At 45.7% G+C, this 18,672-nt stretch overlaps 1 protein-coding gene across 1 annotated transcript in view; it reads left to right on the top strand.

Annotated features, from left to right (window-relative positions):
* The window catches only part of frmd3 (FERM domain containing 3), a 320,905-nt gene that overhangs the window by 201,928 nt on the left and 100,305 nt on the right, over positions 1-18,672 (top strand). Inside the window, exons 8-9 of the mRNA XM_041185271.1 lie at positions 960-1,048; positions 17,156-17,219. Of these exons, the coding sequence (XP_041041205.1) occupies positions 960-1,048; positions 17,156-17,219 (153 nt within the window). The remainder of the gene's footprint in view (positions 1-959; positions 1,049-17,155; positions 17,220-18,672) is intronic.

The following is an 18,672-nucleotide window of genomic DNA, read 5'->3' as shown; positions in this document are numbered from 1 at the left end:
CTATCAACGTTATTAATGACATGACAAGAGATAGAGAAGGGGCTGCAACACTGGGACAATTGGAAAGTCACATAAGTCAGAATTTAAAGCCTTGGGCTGTTTGAATAGACGGGAGGGTGCGGGGTGGAGACCCCACTGCATCCCCATGATAATGTCCGGGGCAGGAAGACTTGCAGGCAGTCTTCCCGCCTGGATGCCAATTGCGGCCCTAAATGGACAATTAGTGTCCACTTAAGGGTCTCATCCTGCTGCTGCTGGTTTCAATCAGTGGTGGGTGGGGGCCTCACTATACAGGGAGACCGGCAAGCAGCAGATTTCTGGAGTGGTGGTCCAAAGGCACTCAGTGCCTGTTCAAGGGACCCAGCACAGGAAGGAGGGCAGGAGGGCGCTCTTGCAGAGAGCAACCCTATTCCCTTTCTTCTGACCCCCACCCTCCCTCACTGGCAACTCCCTCCCTGCAACCCCCATTGTGCCTTCACTTACCTTTCTCCAGAGGCCCAACAATGAGTCTTGGTGAGGGCCCATGTGAGTTGCTGACACTGCCGGCCTCTGATTGGCCAACAGCTTTTGGAGCCAGGATTTCCACCCTACTGGCCAAAGTACAGCAATTAAATGTCCCCTGTGTGGTTGGGTTCCCGCTGCCAATTAGGTACTCAATTCCCTCGGGGCTCCTGGAGTTTGGGTCAGCAGGGTTGTTACCAGTTTGGTGGTGGACCTCGGCCCCCCCCCGTCACCCTCATTAACTTTTGCCCATACTTTGTAAATACATTTTGATTAATGACTGTAAATAGTAAAATTATAATAAAACATAATCTAACCCTTCTAAGATGAAAAGATTAACCCTACCTTAAGATAGAGGACAGAAAAATGTGCTGTGAAAATATTAAGTCCTTACAGGCCTATTTTTAGGCTGCAGTCTGTTGATAGTATTCTAAATGTTTGTTTTTTTTACCTTTAAGGATTCTTCAGGAGCTACAGCTTTCATAGGATTCACTGCCTCAGGTTTTGTTGTGTTCCAAGGGAATAAAAGGATTCACCTCCTCAGATGGTAAACAATGCTCATGTTCATCTTATGTTGATGTCCATTTTAGTGCAACAATGATGTGTCCGAATATTTAACATTTGAGTATGAGATTGTGTTGTATGTGGCACTGATGAGATGCATCAAAATCACCCGTGGTGTATAATTGTGGTTTATACCATGAGTGACATTTTATCTGTGACATATTTAAATGATAACAGATCATGAAGCCATAACCTGTTACATAACTAAGGAGTTCAGATGACATTTTAAACCACGAATAAAAACAAAAAATGCTGGATAAGCTCAGCAGGTTGTGCAGCAACTGTGGAGCGAAACAGAGTTGATATTTCAGAACTGAAGAAAGACAGAAATGTAATAGTTTTCGAGGCAGTGGAAGGGGCAGGAAGAACAGAAGAGAAGTCTGTGTTAGGGTGGAGGGCGGTAGAGATTAAATTACAAAAGATCATTTGGTGCAAAAGCCAAAGAGATTGGGAATGAGTGTGGTATAAAAACAAAAGATATGTCCAGATGAGACATGTCTGGCTACATACCAGCCATCTGAATGCATCATGAAAGGATAAAAAAAGAAATGTGACGAGCCTGGCCGAGCAAAAAAAAACAAGATGGAGGCAGAGGTTATGACCTAAAATTGTTGAATTCCTATTGAGTTTGCATCCAGAAGGCTCTAGAGTGCCAAGTCAAAAGATGAGGTGCTGTTCCCCGAGCTTCATTGAAACACTGTAGCAGTCCAAGGACAGGTAGGTCAGAGTGGGAGCAAGGTGGAGAATTAAAATTAAAGACAACAGGAAGGTCATGCTTGCGGACAGACCAGTGATGTTCCACCAAAGTGGTCATCTGGTCGGCGTTTGGTTCCCCGCAATATAGAGGAGACTGCATCGTGAGCAGTGAGTACAGCGTACTAAATTGAAAGTACAAGTAAATGGTTGTTTCACTTGAAAAGAGTGTTAGGGGCCTTGGATGGTGAGGAGGGAGGAGGGAAAAGGACAGGTGTGATACCCCTTGCACTTGTGTGGACAGGTTCCTAAGGAAAGGGCAGGAGTTTTGGAGGTTACTGCAGAGTGGGCAACGGTGTCGTGGAGGGAATGGCCCCTTCAGAATCATAAGCCACAAGACTGGAACTGTGATTTGTTTTCCCCATTAAGATGAAAGATAACGGTGTGGGGATAATTCATTTTTCTGAATTTTACCCCCAGTGTCAGGATTAAGTTCAGTGGTTAGTGATCGTAGGGACACTCCCAGCTCTGTGTCCTTTTGAGCATTAGTTGGCACAGGTCAATCAGAGTATCTCTTTGCTATCACATCAAACATTTCCAGCTTAGGTTAATGTGCTATGTGAATTAGATGAATCTCCTTCTACACTGACTCAAAAATGGGCTGAATCTTATTGTTGCAGTTAAAGTGGAAACATTATAGTTGGTAATACTGCTATTTTTAAACTCTGATGAGTAGTAAAATTGAAATATTACCAGGTTTTAAACTTCCATCTTTTTCAACTATGAAAAGAATCTGATTGACATGAATACAAGTCTTCAGTATATTTTTATTGTTTTTCTCCAATATATTGGGGTTCTACAGTACTGGTAACTATAACTATCACTCAAGGAGTATGAATTAGTATTTGAGCCTAGACATTTAGCGACCAATTTTAACTCTTTGTAAGTGAATGAGTTTTGAGTGAATTAAAACCAGGCCTTTATTTGTGTTGCCAGACTGTTTGTCTTAGGGGACATCACAGGGGAGCCTGGTCTTGTGCTGACCCAATGTTCATAAATATACACTTCCCAGTAGGAATTATTGGATAACAACCGGAGCTGGGAATTCTATCTATATTTTCCTCTGCTTCTCCCAGGGTTACTGAAGCTACTCCAAGCATTCTCAACACAGCCCTGAATGAGATCAAGCATCTCAGCACACCCCAGGAACTGACCTGGGAGTTGATGGTGCGTGGGGCTTGGTACCAAAGCACACAGTGGCCAGGACTTTCCATCCCGGATCCAAGTCCCATGGCAGGAGCTGGAACTGGGGGTGTTCCTTGCTGCGGAGGCTGGTGGGAGTTTATGCCAAATCATGCGATGCTAGGCTCATTAATCATGCAGTCAGGGATTGCCCAACATACTGTGAGACGGCACAGGCTGGATGACGCATGCCCCACTATCATACCTGGGCGCCATATTTAAAAGGTGCCCCGGACGTCAACTTCTTTGGCACATATCCACAGTTGAAGGAGGAGATGGCCCGCTGATCCCAGGGAGCTACAGCCCCTCCAGATTCAGCGGCACTTCCCTCAATGTGCAGCTGAATGCAGCGGTGGTCAGGATGGTTGTCCTGTACCCAGAGGATGGAAGAAGGAAGCCGAGCCATCTAACCAACCCTGCATGGGAGGAAGTCGCCAGTGTGGTCAGTGCCCAGGACCTCCACCGGAGGAATGCCCTGCATTGCCGGAAATGGAGGAATGACCTCATCCGCGGTATCAGGGTAAGTGAACTCTCAACTGCTCACACTCACCTCATCAAATGGTACAGGCGACATGGGTCTCAGTGGCAAGGGCACCACCCGTGCAGCCCATGCGTATAAGAGCTACTCAATGTGATAAGAAGATGCCTCATAGCCCAACTGCAGTCCATCTAGTCTGCAGGTGGAGAGCCACTGTGGGTCCCTGACCCTTCCACACAGAGAGAGAAGCTGTCTGGGAGGGTGGGCAGAAGGGGGTTAGGAGCTGAGGACACCAGCAGGCACTGCTAATGATATGCCTCTGTGAGCCTTATCCTTCCATCTGTGTGGGCTCACCGCTCTGGGATGTGCTGACCCAGACCCCTTGTGTACAATGTTCAGTGCATCAATCATGTTGCTTACAATCCAATGGGTTATTTGTAAGACTGAAGCATGAGGAAGGTACATGAAACCCAATTGCTCTCAACCCCATTTTCTCTCTTTGTGCAGGAAAAGTTGAGGCACAGCAGGAGAGAGAGAGAGAGAGAGAGAGAAGACGGGTGCTGACCTGACCTCAAGAACCTGACTGAGTTTGAGGAGCGGGCAGCTGTGCTCGCGGGGGAGGAGCCAGACTGAGCCTGTGCAGAGGGAGAGGTCGGCGGGCGGCCATCATCCAGTAAGGATCCATGCATAATGATGTTACATGCTTTCCTCCATGTTGGAGCCAGCTTATGCAGTCACGTGTTCTCCCCTCTCTCCCTTACAAGGGCCAGCAGGAAGAGGGAAAAGCCAGAAGGGGAAGCCCTGTCTAGCAGTACCTCCTGCCCACAGAGTGCAGAGGTTATTGGGGAGGAGGAAGAAAGTGCAGCTGTAGAGGCATCACAGCAGTCACCTGCACCTTCCACCAGCCCAGAGATATACATCTTGGTGGGTACTAGATCTAGGTCAGGCAGGGTCTCAAATTCTGGTGGTCACCGCATGGACACGTGTCCACAGCAGGAGGAGGCAGGGTCAGCCAAGCTCACTGGCACTTGAAGGACTGCTGGAGAAGAGGCATCGGTGACAACCAAGTTGTATGACAAGCCTCTGGGGTCGGCCCTGCTTGAGATGCTGGGGAAGCTGCGATAGGCGGGGAAACAACAGGCAGAGGTGGTGGAGGCCCTCAACAGAGTGGCACATGAGGCAAAGGAGTCTGTCTGTCTGCTCTCTGATGAAGTGTTGCCGACATGTGCACACATTGAGGTCCCCATGGGAAAGGAGGTGGATGTCATGGGGAACCGGGTCCGGCAGGCTGCCCAGTTTCTGCCAGAGGTGTGTGCAGAGCTGCACTCTACCACTGTAGCCATGGGTAAGCTTTTGCAGTGGCTACACAAAATGGGAATGGGGCACCTTGACCTCCCTCCAAGTGCTCCTTCTCCTCAAGGAGTCAGGTAGTTGACCTTGGGCACACAAAGGGAGGGGATTGGCTGTAAGACACCCCTGGGACCTCCACCCAGAAATCTCTGAGAGTGTCCGGCCCTTCGGAATCCCTCTTGCCTGTGACCCTTTCAGCTTCGACCTTTGTGACCGCAAAGGGAGCAGCAGAATAGCTAAAATAAGCCGGGAATGTCCAGGCCTCCAGAAGATGACCACCAAGGTCATCCAAGACAACAGGGCAAACCGGTCAGCAGGCTGCCTCCACCCTGCTGTGGATGTTGGGGGAGCACCTATAAGAAGTGATAGGGAATGCAAGATTAAGAAATCATGATTTTACATGTGGTTTTACATGTGCACGGGTGCACTATGATTGTTAATGTTATGAAACATTAAATTGAGTACATTTATGAAACATTGTAAATAGAGTACACTTGCACCTTAATGAGATCCGATGTGGTTTATTTGAGATTTGTAGCCCTTAAACCTGTCCCCCCGCGCCATCCCCCCACGATCTTCAGGGAGACACCTCAGGATGGGTTTATGCCCCCCCCAGAATCATGCATGTGCAGGGAAGTAAGGATTTTTGCCAGGGCCCTTATGAGCCTTGTGCAAGGAGCCTCCCTTGCAAGCTGAACGTTTGCCCTTCATGTGTTCACCTGTTGAAATGCCTTAGCATTGTCAGTACTACATGCTGGGGTTCCCCTTCAGTTATCCAGTTTAGCTGACCTGCCACTCTGCCCACCCCCCATTGATCCAACTTCCATGCAGCATCACGAGATCTCCACCTCGAGATAGTTGCAAACAGCCATAGTGCATGAGACTTTTCAGGTTGAGTCTAGCACCTTCCAACCTCCCCCCATGACCCACACCCTACTCACACCATAACCATTGATCCTCCTGGTGTAGCCTTGGACCTCCCCACAGTGACCCTACAACCCTGCCCCCATCACTCTCCGTCCCGTGCAGGTGAATGTACACTTCCCCTACCTTCTCGAGGAGTCTACCCCCGTGACAATAGACATAACCGCCCCCCCCCACCCCCCATCATCCTGCCTACCCCCAGAGTCCAATTTTACTTCTGTATCCCCAACAACTCTCAGCGTCCCTTCACCTATCATTGTAGGACTCTCACGCTCCCACCCTACCAGGCCCCATTGCCCCCTTTAACCCTCACCAACCTTTCCTATCAACAATTCCCTCAGTATGCCCTCCCAGGACTCATCAGTTGACACCACAGACCTCTCCCTCTGAACCTCTTTTCCCTCTTCCCCCCCATGCCTGTTCACACCTGCATACCCTGCCCACCCTGCCCATACTCCACCAGGGTCCTTCCCACCCTCCCAGTCTATACTAGCTCATCCATTCCATGATCCCCGCAGCAGCTCTCTCTTTCCCCTATGACCCCTAACCTCCCACGTCTAGGCCACCACAGCCACCCCACTTCCTTATTCTGCTCCTGCTCATCTAAATCCCCCTGCCCCTCCCACCACTGTACAGACGGTCACCGCCCAACTGTACTTCATGCAGCCGTCCACCTGCAGAGTGAAGATCCACATGCAGGAAACTCCTGCAGTGTGAAGATCCACATCCTGGAGGCTCCTGCAGTGTGAAGATCCACATCCTGGAGGCTCCTGCAGTGTGAAGATCCATGTCCTGGAGGCTCCTGCAGTGTGAAGATCCACGTCCTGGAGGTTCCTGCAGTGTGAAGATCCACGTCCTGGAGGCTCCTGCAGTGTGAAGATCCACGTTCTAGACGCTCCTGCAGTGTGAAGATCCACATCCTGGAGGTTCCTGCAGTGTGAAGATCCACGTCCTGGAGGCTCCTGCAGAGTGAAGATCCACGTCCTGGAGGCTCCTGCAGAGTGAAGATCCACGTCCTGGAAGCTCCTGCAGTGTGAAGATCCACGTCCTAGAGGTTCCTGCAGTGTGAAGATCCACGTCCTGGAGGCTCCACCCACCCACTGCTACACATGATGTTCCAGGGTCCACGGTCACTGGAGGCTTTCATTTTCCGATCTCCACAAGCTGCCCCAGGCTCTCTTCCAGGTGAGTACCATCATGTCCATGCTGCATTAGTCTGGATGTGTTCAAGACCAGTGTAATGTCCAGCTGGCAGCGCGGATAATTGAACAGGGAGGGACAGTTAAGGTCAGGGCTTCATCTGCATCCCATTTATGGATGCAAAATGGCTTCATGCTGGCCTCTGTCAGGAATGGCGACCCACCATGATAGGTGGGAGTGCACATTCCCTCCATCATTTCATGCTGGCAAGAAATCGAGTTTTCAGCTCGCACCACATTGTCGCCTCCTGCCTACCACGGTTGGGTCTGGAAAATCCTGGCCAGTGCATTTATTGCACAGCTATCATGGGAGCCCACATTTTTTTGTTCTTTGGATGAGACTGGTGAAATGAATGGGCAGAGAAAATTATCTGGAGCTGGTCTGTTTCCTTTGCCGCATGCTGTTTGCATTTCATAGGCAGCTCTTGCAGCTTGGAGCAAGTCTTTTCAAACATTTCTTACTGCAATCCTCCTGTAAGTATTGACACAATCCTTGGGTAAAGCCTATCCAAACTTCCAAGAGGCTGTTTCTTTCTGCATACTTTTGTCAGGGGACACTCTCACTCACACTCTATATTTTTATAAAATGTATATAGATATCCTCATGGCTAATTTCTAAAATTTTGAAAACTGGGCAAAGACCTTTTTAAAATGGCTAAAACTATGTCTGTCTGTGACCTTTGAACAAAAGGAGCTATCTTAGCAGTATCACAGAAACTTGTGCCTCGTTATCTCTGAAGAGACCCTAATGACCCCTGTGGGTTGCAGAGACCAAATTCAAAGAGCACTATACAAAGACCATCTGCATTTCATAAGTCAGGACGGCCAACTGGAGCCTATTCGTCAGGTCAGACAAAGGACTCCACAACCTTCCTTTCAAGTCTTAAAGGTTGGAACATTTAACCATATTGGGAACCCAGATGGGGAATACACACCCTTTGACAAAGACACTGTGAAGGGGTGAGAATCAATGCGACATGGAATCCTCTCGCTTGTGTAACGTAATATTGCCTTGTGTTATGATGTGGCAGATGATGTGTGCCAGGTGGATATAATCCATGTAGGAAACTTGGTCACGTGGCCACAACTGTTTTGCAACTTGTATTTTATTTCGAGATGTGTGCCTTGAACTCAGAAGTAATAAGACTATCGTAACTTCAGAGGTTTTTGGAAAACTAAATTAAACATTTATTGACAAAAGAAAAGATTTCAAGCACATACATAAATCTACAAATTACTATTATAATAACATCTAAAACTGCTAATTAATCTGGCTCCAAGTTAGACCTCCATCAAGGAAACAGTACAAACAAATAGGTTTAAACAGACTCTGACAAAGCAATACCCTGGCCAGTCACATTCAAAATGAGTTTTCTCAGCTTTGGTTCCTGTAGATAGCAACTTGATGCACAGAGGCTGGAGGCTTTTTACACTTAGATCTTAGAATGCCTTCTCTTTCTCTGACACTTAGCCTCATCTCCTTTATAAATGTTTCTCCCTTTTTAATGCAAATTCCATTGTTTCAATATTTCTTTGGAACTTTACCTTTCAAATAATATGAATCTTTTCATAGTGCTAATTTTATCAGTAAGTTTTGGGAAAAATAACCACACTGTTTGGCTTAGCTTCTTCTGGCTAAGTGTAACACCCTACCATCTCTTTGAAATTCAAATTAACCTAATTTCTCTAAAAATGCAAATGTTCCTTACAGCTCATATTCTAAAATGTCAGCCATGTTTATGTATTTAACATTTCAAACCTAGCTACTTGTTGATAACTCAAAGCCTCCAGAACAGCTGTCTCCAATTCAATTAAATCCCACACACACATACACAGAGAAACTAATTCAATCCCCACCATTTACCCACTTCTACAATAAATCATAATAATATTATGAAAATTATTATATTTTCATGACACTTGCTGCACTGAATAAACCTCAGTCTGCCAGTTTACCATCTGCAAGCAGCAACATAGAAAATGGGCTCTGCCCAGACTGCATACTGCCCCCATCTAACTATTTCCGTTGGAACTTCTGTACCATCACCTATAAGACTAATTTGTCTCTCTGTGCCGATCTCATTGTGTAAGTCAACTCTACTGTAAAAGTGAATTATACAGCATCGGTTTTCAACCTGCCGACCTCTGTGAAGGAATATCTCATTAGATTTTGATTCTGGTCTCTGGACTCACATGAAACAATAATTCTTTTCTCTGTGATTTTTCCCAGTTAATATTTATTTTCTCTATCCTTCTTTTACTGATGAGTTCACAGGGGCAACACCCCTTCCACGTTTGAATGTGTGCAAATGAACTAACCCTTGTACAAATGAGCTAACCCTTGGAGTTCATCCTATTTCAAGTGTGCTGTGGGGTTGGGAAATCCAATTGAAAATTGGAACACACCAAAACTGAGGGGTTGGGAAATAATCACCACTTACAAAGGGGGAAGCAAAACCAAACGCCTTTCTGTTTATGGGTGGGTGGTGAGAGGAGAAATCAGGGCTGTTTAAATTAACCCCCCTCCTGTCCATAACAGAAATTGGGAGCTCAAATCCAGGATAACCAAATTGAATTTGACCAGAGTGCAATTTAAGATCCGAGCCAAATCTGAGATAAACAAGTCAAGTGGAAGCCAAAAGGGGAAAACTTGGTGGCTAGGATGAGTTTTAAAACACAGTAACTTACCACAACAAATTCCTTTCCCTAACACCAAGAAAATGTCAACTTTTAATTCCCAGATGTGGGTCAAACAAGAGAATTTGAATGGTGAAACTCTTGCGGCCCTTAGCACAGAGCAACTGAAAGCTGTAGCTAGGGAGGTACAGTTAAAATTGCCTAGTGAAGTGAAGAGAAGTGAACTGATCCAGTTGTTGGTAGAACATTTGGATCTCACGTTACCAATAGAACAGTTAGATGTAGAGCTCAACCATGATTCTGAATCCCACCCTGAGCCTAATTTGAGCTGGAAAAGCTCAGAACGCAGCTAGAATTTAAGGAGAGGGAGAAAGATAGAAAGGGAAGCACTGGAGAGGGAAAAAGAGAGACAAAGCAAGAGAGAATTCCAGCTCTGAAAATTGGAAATGGAGCTAGCAACTCAAAGGGAGAGAGAGCATACAGCTGGAAACCCTACCCAGTAGCACACCCTATCTCCCTAACCTCGAACCACTCTCTGAGACCCTCAAGTAGGTTAGATTCATTCCCAAATTCAAAAAGAGTGATGGAGTCATTTTTTTTTGCCACTTTTGAGAAAGTAGCAGGACAGCTAAAATGACTATTGGAGATCTGGACATTTTTAATTCAAGGGCAGCTCCCAGGTAGAGTCCAAGAGCTCTACTCCATGCTGACACCCCATGTGTCCAGGAGTTATGAGCAGCCATCCTAAGTGCCCATGAGTTAGTCCCAGAGGCATATCACCAGCAATTCTGGAAAACTCGTAAGAAGCCCACACAAACCTACATTGAGTTCAAACAGCTGAAGCAAATCACGTTTGACTGATGGGTAAGATCTCCAAGAGTCCAATGCACCTGTGAGGGGCTGGGTGAGTTGGTATTGTTGGAGAATTTCAAAAATTGCTTACCCTCAAACCTGTGAATACATATCAAGGAGCAGAGAATTCTCACAGCTAGGGATGCAGCCATTGCAGCAGACAGTTATTATCTCACCCATATGCCTAGAAACTCAGGCCGACCCTTTCCAAACCATTCCCATGAACATTGGAAAGATAGGCAGGGTGACCCAGATAGGAGAGGCCCCCCACCCAGAGAAGAAAACACAAAAGGGGGTGCAAGAAGCCTTCCTGCAGCCCAAAAGGAAAACCCCCAGAGACTGGTGTGTTCTCATTGCAATAAAATAGGCCATTCCAGGCCTAGGTTCTGGGGATTGCAAGGGAATCCTGTAGGTCCAATAGGGCGCCATGTGAGTAGTCCCCCAAAGGACACCCAATGGGTAGTACAGCAGAGCAGTCAGAGACTCTCGCTACAGAAACTTACCCCTTGAAGGGCATGGTGCTATGTGTATCTGAGCGAGACAAACTCCCAGAGAACTTCCTGAGGTTTATCCTTTTAGGAACAGTGTCTTCCTACTCGGCCAAAAATGTGAGCAAGTCCATTGCACTGCTCCAGGACACAGAGGCCACTGAGTCCTTAATGTTGGAGGGAAACATAAACCTACCCCCCATCCCAAGACCACCCTGAAGGCCAAAGCTCTGATCAGTGGAGTGGGAGGAGGATCTGTGTTTGCACCCCACCTAGTGTGTGACCTTGTTTCAGGTGCTGTCATGGTAGGCATTGTTCCGGAACTATCAGTAGCAGGAATCGATTTCCTTCTTGGAAATGATTTAGCTGACAGCAAGGTGTTAGTCAGCAAAACAAAAGAGGCAACATCAGCCAGCAGATGTCTGCAGAAAGCTGGGGAAGGTCCAGAGGCCCAAAAGGGTGAAATAGCATCCATAAACTTTGAGCAAGGGCTGCTTGAAGGTAGCAAGGCCGAAGCCAGGCCATTAAAGTTAAATGAGTTCCAGGAAGGACCAATAGAATTTAAAATAGACTTGCAGAATATCTCAGAGTTAAATAGGGACCAGAGAAGTCCCAGAGCAGGGAGAGAGATAATGTGGGAGATGCTCCACATAGTCAAAGAGCCTGAAGGAAGGCTAGCCTTTAAACCTGGAAAGGAAAAGGTTAGGGAGCTGCCTGAAGCATAGCAGAAACTTTCTTTCCAAATTTAAAGAGGGACAAAGGGAGTTCCCCAAATGGATGAGCAGATAAGGAGTGAGATGCCACACCCAGTTGAAAAGCCAAAAAGGTCTGTAGCTGGTGCTGTGCCTCCACTTGAGGGCAGAAGTGTTCCAGGGGACATGGAACAAGTTAGGAGAGCACCCCCTTCAAAGCCAAAGGCCCCAGCTAGGAAGCCAATGATTGGTTTAGCTGATAGCTTTATGGCGAATTTGAATGAGCACCAGGAAAGTTCCCAAATTGGCCCAGGAAGAGTGAAGATGATGGCTCACTTGATTGAAAAGCTACCAGGAGGCACAGCAAGAGCTGACCATCCACCAGAGGGCAGTAGTGTTCCAGAAGACACAGAGCCTACCACCCAATTGACCAGCAGAGGGATCCCAAGTAGATTGGACCCCATACTCACCCACCTTAATGCAGAATTGCAAAGCAACCTGACTGGGTTTCCCCCTGCAGTTAAAATGATCCATAACAACCCCCTAGGCTACAGCACTGTAGCCCTACCTGGTATGAATGTGGGTGAGGCCCTTTCCAGAAAGCTATCTTCTGTCATCCAGGCCCAGGAATGCTGGTCCAACTTCTGGAGCAAACTGCCTGCCTGTTGCTGTACTAACCTAAAGCACCTAGCAGCAGAAGCTGAAACACTCCAGTTGTGCTAGTGCCCAAACTGGACACTGAATCGGACTCCCCTAAAGAGGCCAAAGTCCCATCAAAACACCCCAATCTCCTGACAATCAGCTGAACCACCATTCCTGGGTTTGAACAGCTGAAGACACAGGTTACCAAGGTGAACGGGGAAGAGCTAAGCTGGACAAGAGCAGCTCAGCCCTATGATCAAAAAACCTGTCTTTCACAGAGTGAGATGCCCAGCATTCTCCTGCAGATAGCCCAGACCACTTGACCATCACTCATCCTCTGAGTGCTAACCACCCTGTAAAACCCCCAGACCTGTTAAAGGACACCTAATCAGGAGTTGGACCAGGCAGAGTTCTGAAACCAATTGCTTTGCTTAGGCCTGATCCCCAACAGAGGAAAATTCAGAACTCTAACCTTGTATAAACTTCCCCAAAAGACAGATTTTGGAACGTTCACAAGTCAACCTACTCATTCTACATCACCGGAAAGGACAAAGTCCTTGCGGATGCCTTCTCGCGGGTTTAAACCGCAAAAAAAGAAAATGCCAATGTCCTGATTGGCTGGCGAGTGGACTCTGATTGGTAGAGGTGTAACCATGGAGAATGCACTAGTGGATGGTGACTGACAGTTAACCGCCAAACATTGTTTGAAACTTAAACCAGGCAGCTTGACTCTGATTGATCAAGACATTGCCCAGGGGAATGAACCAGCGAATGGCGATCACTTATTTTGTTTCGCTGAAGCAGGCGCTATGTGTGTACATGTCCTTTCTGTCTGCTAAGAACAGGACCCTGTGTATTAATATATGTAGCTTCTGGTACATGCAAATCCACCACACTACGAACCCGATTGACAATCTTAAATTGGTTGTCAGCGTAATTCTTAGTACACTGAGGATTATTCAGCAAATGTTGTCCATTTGCGGAATCACATCTAATGTTGGACACTGTGTTTTGCAAGGACAGGTGACTGACCTCTGTAAAGGAATACCTCATTTGATTTTGATCTTGGACCCTGGACTGGTGTGAAACAATAATTCTTTTAACTATGGTATTTGCCCTATAAATCTTTCTTTTCTCTATCCCTCTTTTACTGTATGTGTGCACAGGGGGCTAGGTGCCGAGGTCCATCCCATATTTGAGTGTGTGCAAATAGATTAACCCTTGGAGTTCAGCCTATCTCGAGTTTGCTGTGGGGTTACTGGTAGAAAAATGGATCATGCCCAAACTGATGGGTTGGGAATACACCACCACCTATAAAAGGGGAAGCAAATCTAAACACCTTTTTGTTTATGGATGGGTGGTGACAGGAGAAATCAACACTGTTTAAATTACCACCCCCCCCCCCCTGTCCATAATGCTTCTTCTTGAAGATGGAGGTGCTGGCAGTATAAGAGCAGCAAACTGATGCTCAGGCTTTCAGCCCAATAGCCACCTCTCTTGTTGGGGAATTTCCAGGTGGATTCAGCAGGCATGGATATAGACACTAGTTCTGGTCACCTAAGAACTATCCCCCAGTGGGGGGATCAAATGAGGTATTCATTCACAGGGGTCGGCCACCTGTCCTTGCAAAACTCAAAACACAGTGTCCAAAACTGTGGGCACCGTATATTACAATGATGACAGCCTAGCTGCTTCTCGAATGCTGCTATGATGATACATGCTGCTGTTTCTGTGAGTGGACATCATCTGAAAATTAACTGAACTGTAGGCCATGAGGTTGGTATGTGGCTATGAGCCCACATAGGTGTGATCTTCAATGCTTGCACCTTAAAGAACCATGCCGTCAAATGAAAGTTCTGTGCTCTATATAAATGATATCTTCTTTCCACAAGGGAAATGACAAGAGGTGTGATTCCATGTAAATGTAGCATTGTCACTTACTTGATGCGTTATAGACTATCTAATACTGTAATTGTCACCTGGGGTGATTTGGAAAGAACTGAGAGCATGAAAGCTTCATGATGTAGTAAATTCAATTTCTATGGGAGAGCCATTCTTGTTCCAGGTGTTATTTGCAGGTTATTGAACAACCAATGGTACAAGTCTCTTTTGAGATATCAAGGGAATGGGTGGTGGGATCTCAGGTAGTAATCCAGGTAGTAACAAGTGAGTGCAAAATGCCTCAAATGTTGTTGTGCTGCTACATTTTCCTTTATTTCTTGAATCCATCTTCCTCACCTAAATCATGCAGCACTCTGCGAACTCTCAAAGCAATACCTGTACTCACCTTTTTATATGCTGTGATTCATATGGCAGCAGCAACCAGGAACAATGATGGAATGTCCCTTCATTTGGAAGAAAAGTAACCATAGTTCAAAATGGCAAAAGAACCTGCAAAATCAAAAAAAACATATGGAGCAAAATACAACTCTAAATGCAAAAACACCTACTTTTCAATTCTAACTTTAAGCTCCTTTAAGAAACTCATTAAGTAAACCATGGGCAGAATATTGAGCTCGGTGGGCGGGCGCGTGCCCGACCCAGCTGAAAGTAAAATGTCATCATGTAGTCCCACGATATTCCATTCGGCGGGCACGTGCTGGAGTCGGCAGCACGCCCCCTGACAATTAAAAGGCCAATTAAGGCCATTAAAAAGTCATTAAATTCAAATTTACGCTGCCCTTCCAACCTTATTGGCGGGCAGGCGAAAACACCAAGTGGCCTTTGCACTTTTTAGGAAACCTCATCCACAGGCGAGGTGAGGTTTCCTAAAGCAAAAAAAAAAATTTTACACTTGCATTAAAAACATGTCAGAGTCACATGGGGGGGACATGTTTTATGACATTTTTATTTTCTTCATTTTATTAAACAGCGCTCCATCTCCCTGAGACAGCTCCGTGCCCGAGGGAGATTGAAGCACTCTCTTTGCACGTGCGCGAAGGCCCGCTCACCCTCCCGCTGCCCACACAGGCAGCACTCAGCGCTGCCACTTGTGTTCCATACTGGGCAGGCCTTAATTGGCCCACCAGCATGAAATTCTGGCGCGGTGCTGATCGTGGATGGAACCGCCCCTGCCCCCACCGAGCACCCCGCCAAGGGCAGAATTCTGCCCCACGTGTCGGGACTCTGGATGAGCCCGTTACTTTGAACCAGGCATCAGCAGTGGATATAGTCTCATGCAAAGTCATGATAATCTTCTCAGGCTTCAATTTTACTAAATATTCTATTTAAATGAGGTTACATTTTTCTTTCTGGCCCCCTGAAATCACGCTTCAAATTAGCACTTGGGATTTCTGTAGAATGTTGCTAATTATTTATTTCTCTTACCTCTTTGTAAAACCAAATGGTAACTTGTTTTGAAACTTGTTTACTTTTAATGGAAGGATTATGAGGAAAGATTATGTATTGCTCACTGTATGCTGAGGAACATTAGATGCTCACACATTGTATAGCTAATATTGTAGAGGTCCATATCAGTGTTGCATGTAACCAGTGTTGGGAAACTGAAAATTAGCTTCTATAATAGAGAAATGAGGTATGTGTTATGAGACATTTACTTCGGTTGTAGTTTCTGTCTTTAAAACAACCTGGCTGGTCATATTTACAGAACCATTGAGTTTTACAGCATAGGTCATTCATTCCATCACTGGTGATTTTCCTCTCTTTCAGCTATCTGGTTTGATTTCATTTTCCTGGTTGCTCTCCAGACCCTTTACTTTTTCTTCTGTGCAGCAGTCAAGTTGTTTGATTCTGTTAACTGTAGCCTATTACCACAGAAAGCTGAAGTACAAATTTGATCCTCACATTCCATGGGACTTGTGATGTCAGCATTGTTGTTGTGCAGAGGGAAGCAAAATGAAAGGGTATCAGTCATGGTGCCATCCTTGCTCATCTTCTCAAAGTTGTTTCCAGAGTAGTATTCGCAAAAACTTGAGAGAATGTTTTTGGCAAACCTTGTCAAATGCCTATTTCATGAGTTTCAGGAAAACAAGAAGGACTTGGACAAGTTAGAATGGTTTCATAAACACCCTACTAATATACGAAATAAATAAGAATGAAACACTTGTATTTGTAAATTTCTTTTCACATCTTCAGGATTCCGCAAAGCATTTTGCAGCTGATGAAGTGCTTTTGAAATATGGGGTTTGATTGTAGCTTCTGAAGACCAAAGCAAGCAGTGTGCCTTTCTGAGAAGGAGACCGGGCAAGCTTGGCCAATTTCAACAGCCAGCCCTCATTAGCACACCAATTTCCAAACCAAAAAGGCTGGGAAGCTGGCATTAATGGTTGCCTGGGCCATTGAAATCAGACAGGATGAGGTTACCATTGGAGACCAAAGGCGCAGAATGATACTAGAGTTAAAAGGGTTAAATGATGCTGACAGCTTGCAACACCAAGTCTTGTATTCTCTTGAATAAAGGAGATTAATGGGTGTTATAGTTGGAGTTAAGATGATTAAAGGATTTGATAAAAGTAGGGTGAGAAAAATTTTTTTCTGATGGGTGACAAATGGGCATGATCTTAAAATTAAAGTTCAACAGCGATGTCAGAAAGCATTTTGCACAAAGAGTATTGGAAATCCAGAACTCTGTCCTTCAAAAAGCTGGTGAGGTAAGGTTAATTGAAAATTTCAAAGCTGAGTTTGATAGTCTTTTTTAGATTATGTATTAAGACCAAGGTGGCTGGATGGAGTTAAGATACAGATCAGTCATAATTTAATTGAATGGCTGAACAGGCTCGAGTGGGTGAATGGCCTATCCTTATTCCCATATTCATACTTGGGTTGTGAAATATAAATTGATTATATTTTTCACATTTTACATATGTAGGGAGTGATACATTTTTAATTAATTTTACAGTATTATCAGGCTTCTCATTTTCTTTTCTTTTCCAGGTTTGACGTCAGTAAATTGAAATTTGATGGGAAGACATTTTATGTCCATGGTGTTCAGAAAGAGGTCAGATATTATTTTTATTGGGCACCATTACCCGAAAAAGATGGGCAAACATTTTAACAGCTTTAAAGTCAGCACTGGTAAACAAATGCATCCTGTGCAAGTCTGATCCCCAGCATGCATTGTAAATAACTTATTGTCTCCAAATATGTGGTCATGTTTCTTTCCATCAGGAGTAATTATTAAAGTCTACCTGTTCCTGTACACCAAACCCATAGGTACATCTCAGTTTTCCCCTGTTCAAGTCGTGTATCATAAATGTGACTCAGAAACTGACACCGCCCAATCATTGTATTCCTGCACTAATTCTCATTTTCACACTTAAAGCAGTTATAAACTGTTGAATTACCAGTACTTCCTAACAAACCATAGGTACAGCTGTGCCATGAGAAAAGCAGAAAGCTTTTTATCACAATCACACAGTCTTCCTTGTTGAGAAGAATCAGAAGCAACATAAGAACATATGAAAAAAGAGCAGGAGTTATCCTTTTTGAGCTGCTTTGACATTCAGCAAGATCATGATTAATGTTCTACATCAATTCCCCCTGTCCACACAGTCCCCATATCCCTTGATTTCCTTTATACTCAAAAAAACAACCTCTGAATTGAATATACTCAGCAACCGAGCATCCACGACCCTCTGTGGTAAAGAATTGCAAAGATTCATAACTTTGCTTGAAAAAATTTCTTCTCACCTCAGGTGTAAATGACCAACCCCTTACTCTAAGACTGTGACCCAGAGCTGAGTTATACCAGCCCTTTGGGATGGCTGGGAGGTGGGAAGGCTTACAAAAATGGTGCAGGAAGACATCAGGTGGTGTGCCTGACCTTTTCCTGCTGCCATGCAATTTTGTCAGAGGCAGAAAGAAAGCAGACAAGCCACTTGCCTGGATCCCAAATGAACCCAAGTTGCATTGTTCCTGTATCAGAGGGGCTTGCTGCCATGTGGGGAGACCATCCAGTGAAACCTGGCAGTTCTGCAGTGGACTCTGGATGGGGGTGGGGGTGGGGGGGGGGGGGGGGGGGGGGGGGGGGCGCTACTTTTTGGACACTACTTGGTCCAGGGAGGGGCCACTGGTAGCAAAGACCATCCTGTGGCAATGGCTCAACTGTCCACAGAGACCATAGAACCATAGAAAAGTTACAGCACAGAAGGAGGCCATTCAGCCCATCTTGTCCATGCTAGCCCAAGGACACCCGGGTGCCCTTTCTAATCCCACCTTCCTGCACCCGGCCCATAGCCCTGCAGCTTACAGCACTTAACGTGCAGATCCAGGTACTTTTTAAAAGAGTTTAAAGTTCCTGCCTCTACCACCAACTTGGGCAGCAAATTCCAGACACCCACTACTCTCTGCGTAAAAAAGTTCTTTCTCATGTCCCGCCTACACCTTCTGCCACTTATCTTGAATCTATGTCGCCTGGTTCTAGAATTCTCCACAAGGGAAACAATTTTATC

This window comes from Carcharodon carcharias, chromosome 4 (assembly GCF_017639515.1).
Source record: "Carcharodon carcharias isolate sCarCar2 chromosome 4, sCarCar2.pri, whole genome shotgun sequence".
Taxonomy (NCBI): domain Eukaryota; kingdom Metazoa; phylum Chordata; class Chondrichthyes; order Lamniformes; family Lamnidae; genus Carcharodon; species Carcharodon carcharias.
The sequence above is the reverse complement of the archived record's forward strand: the minus strand, read 5'-3'. Positions and strand labels throughout refer to the sequence as shown.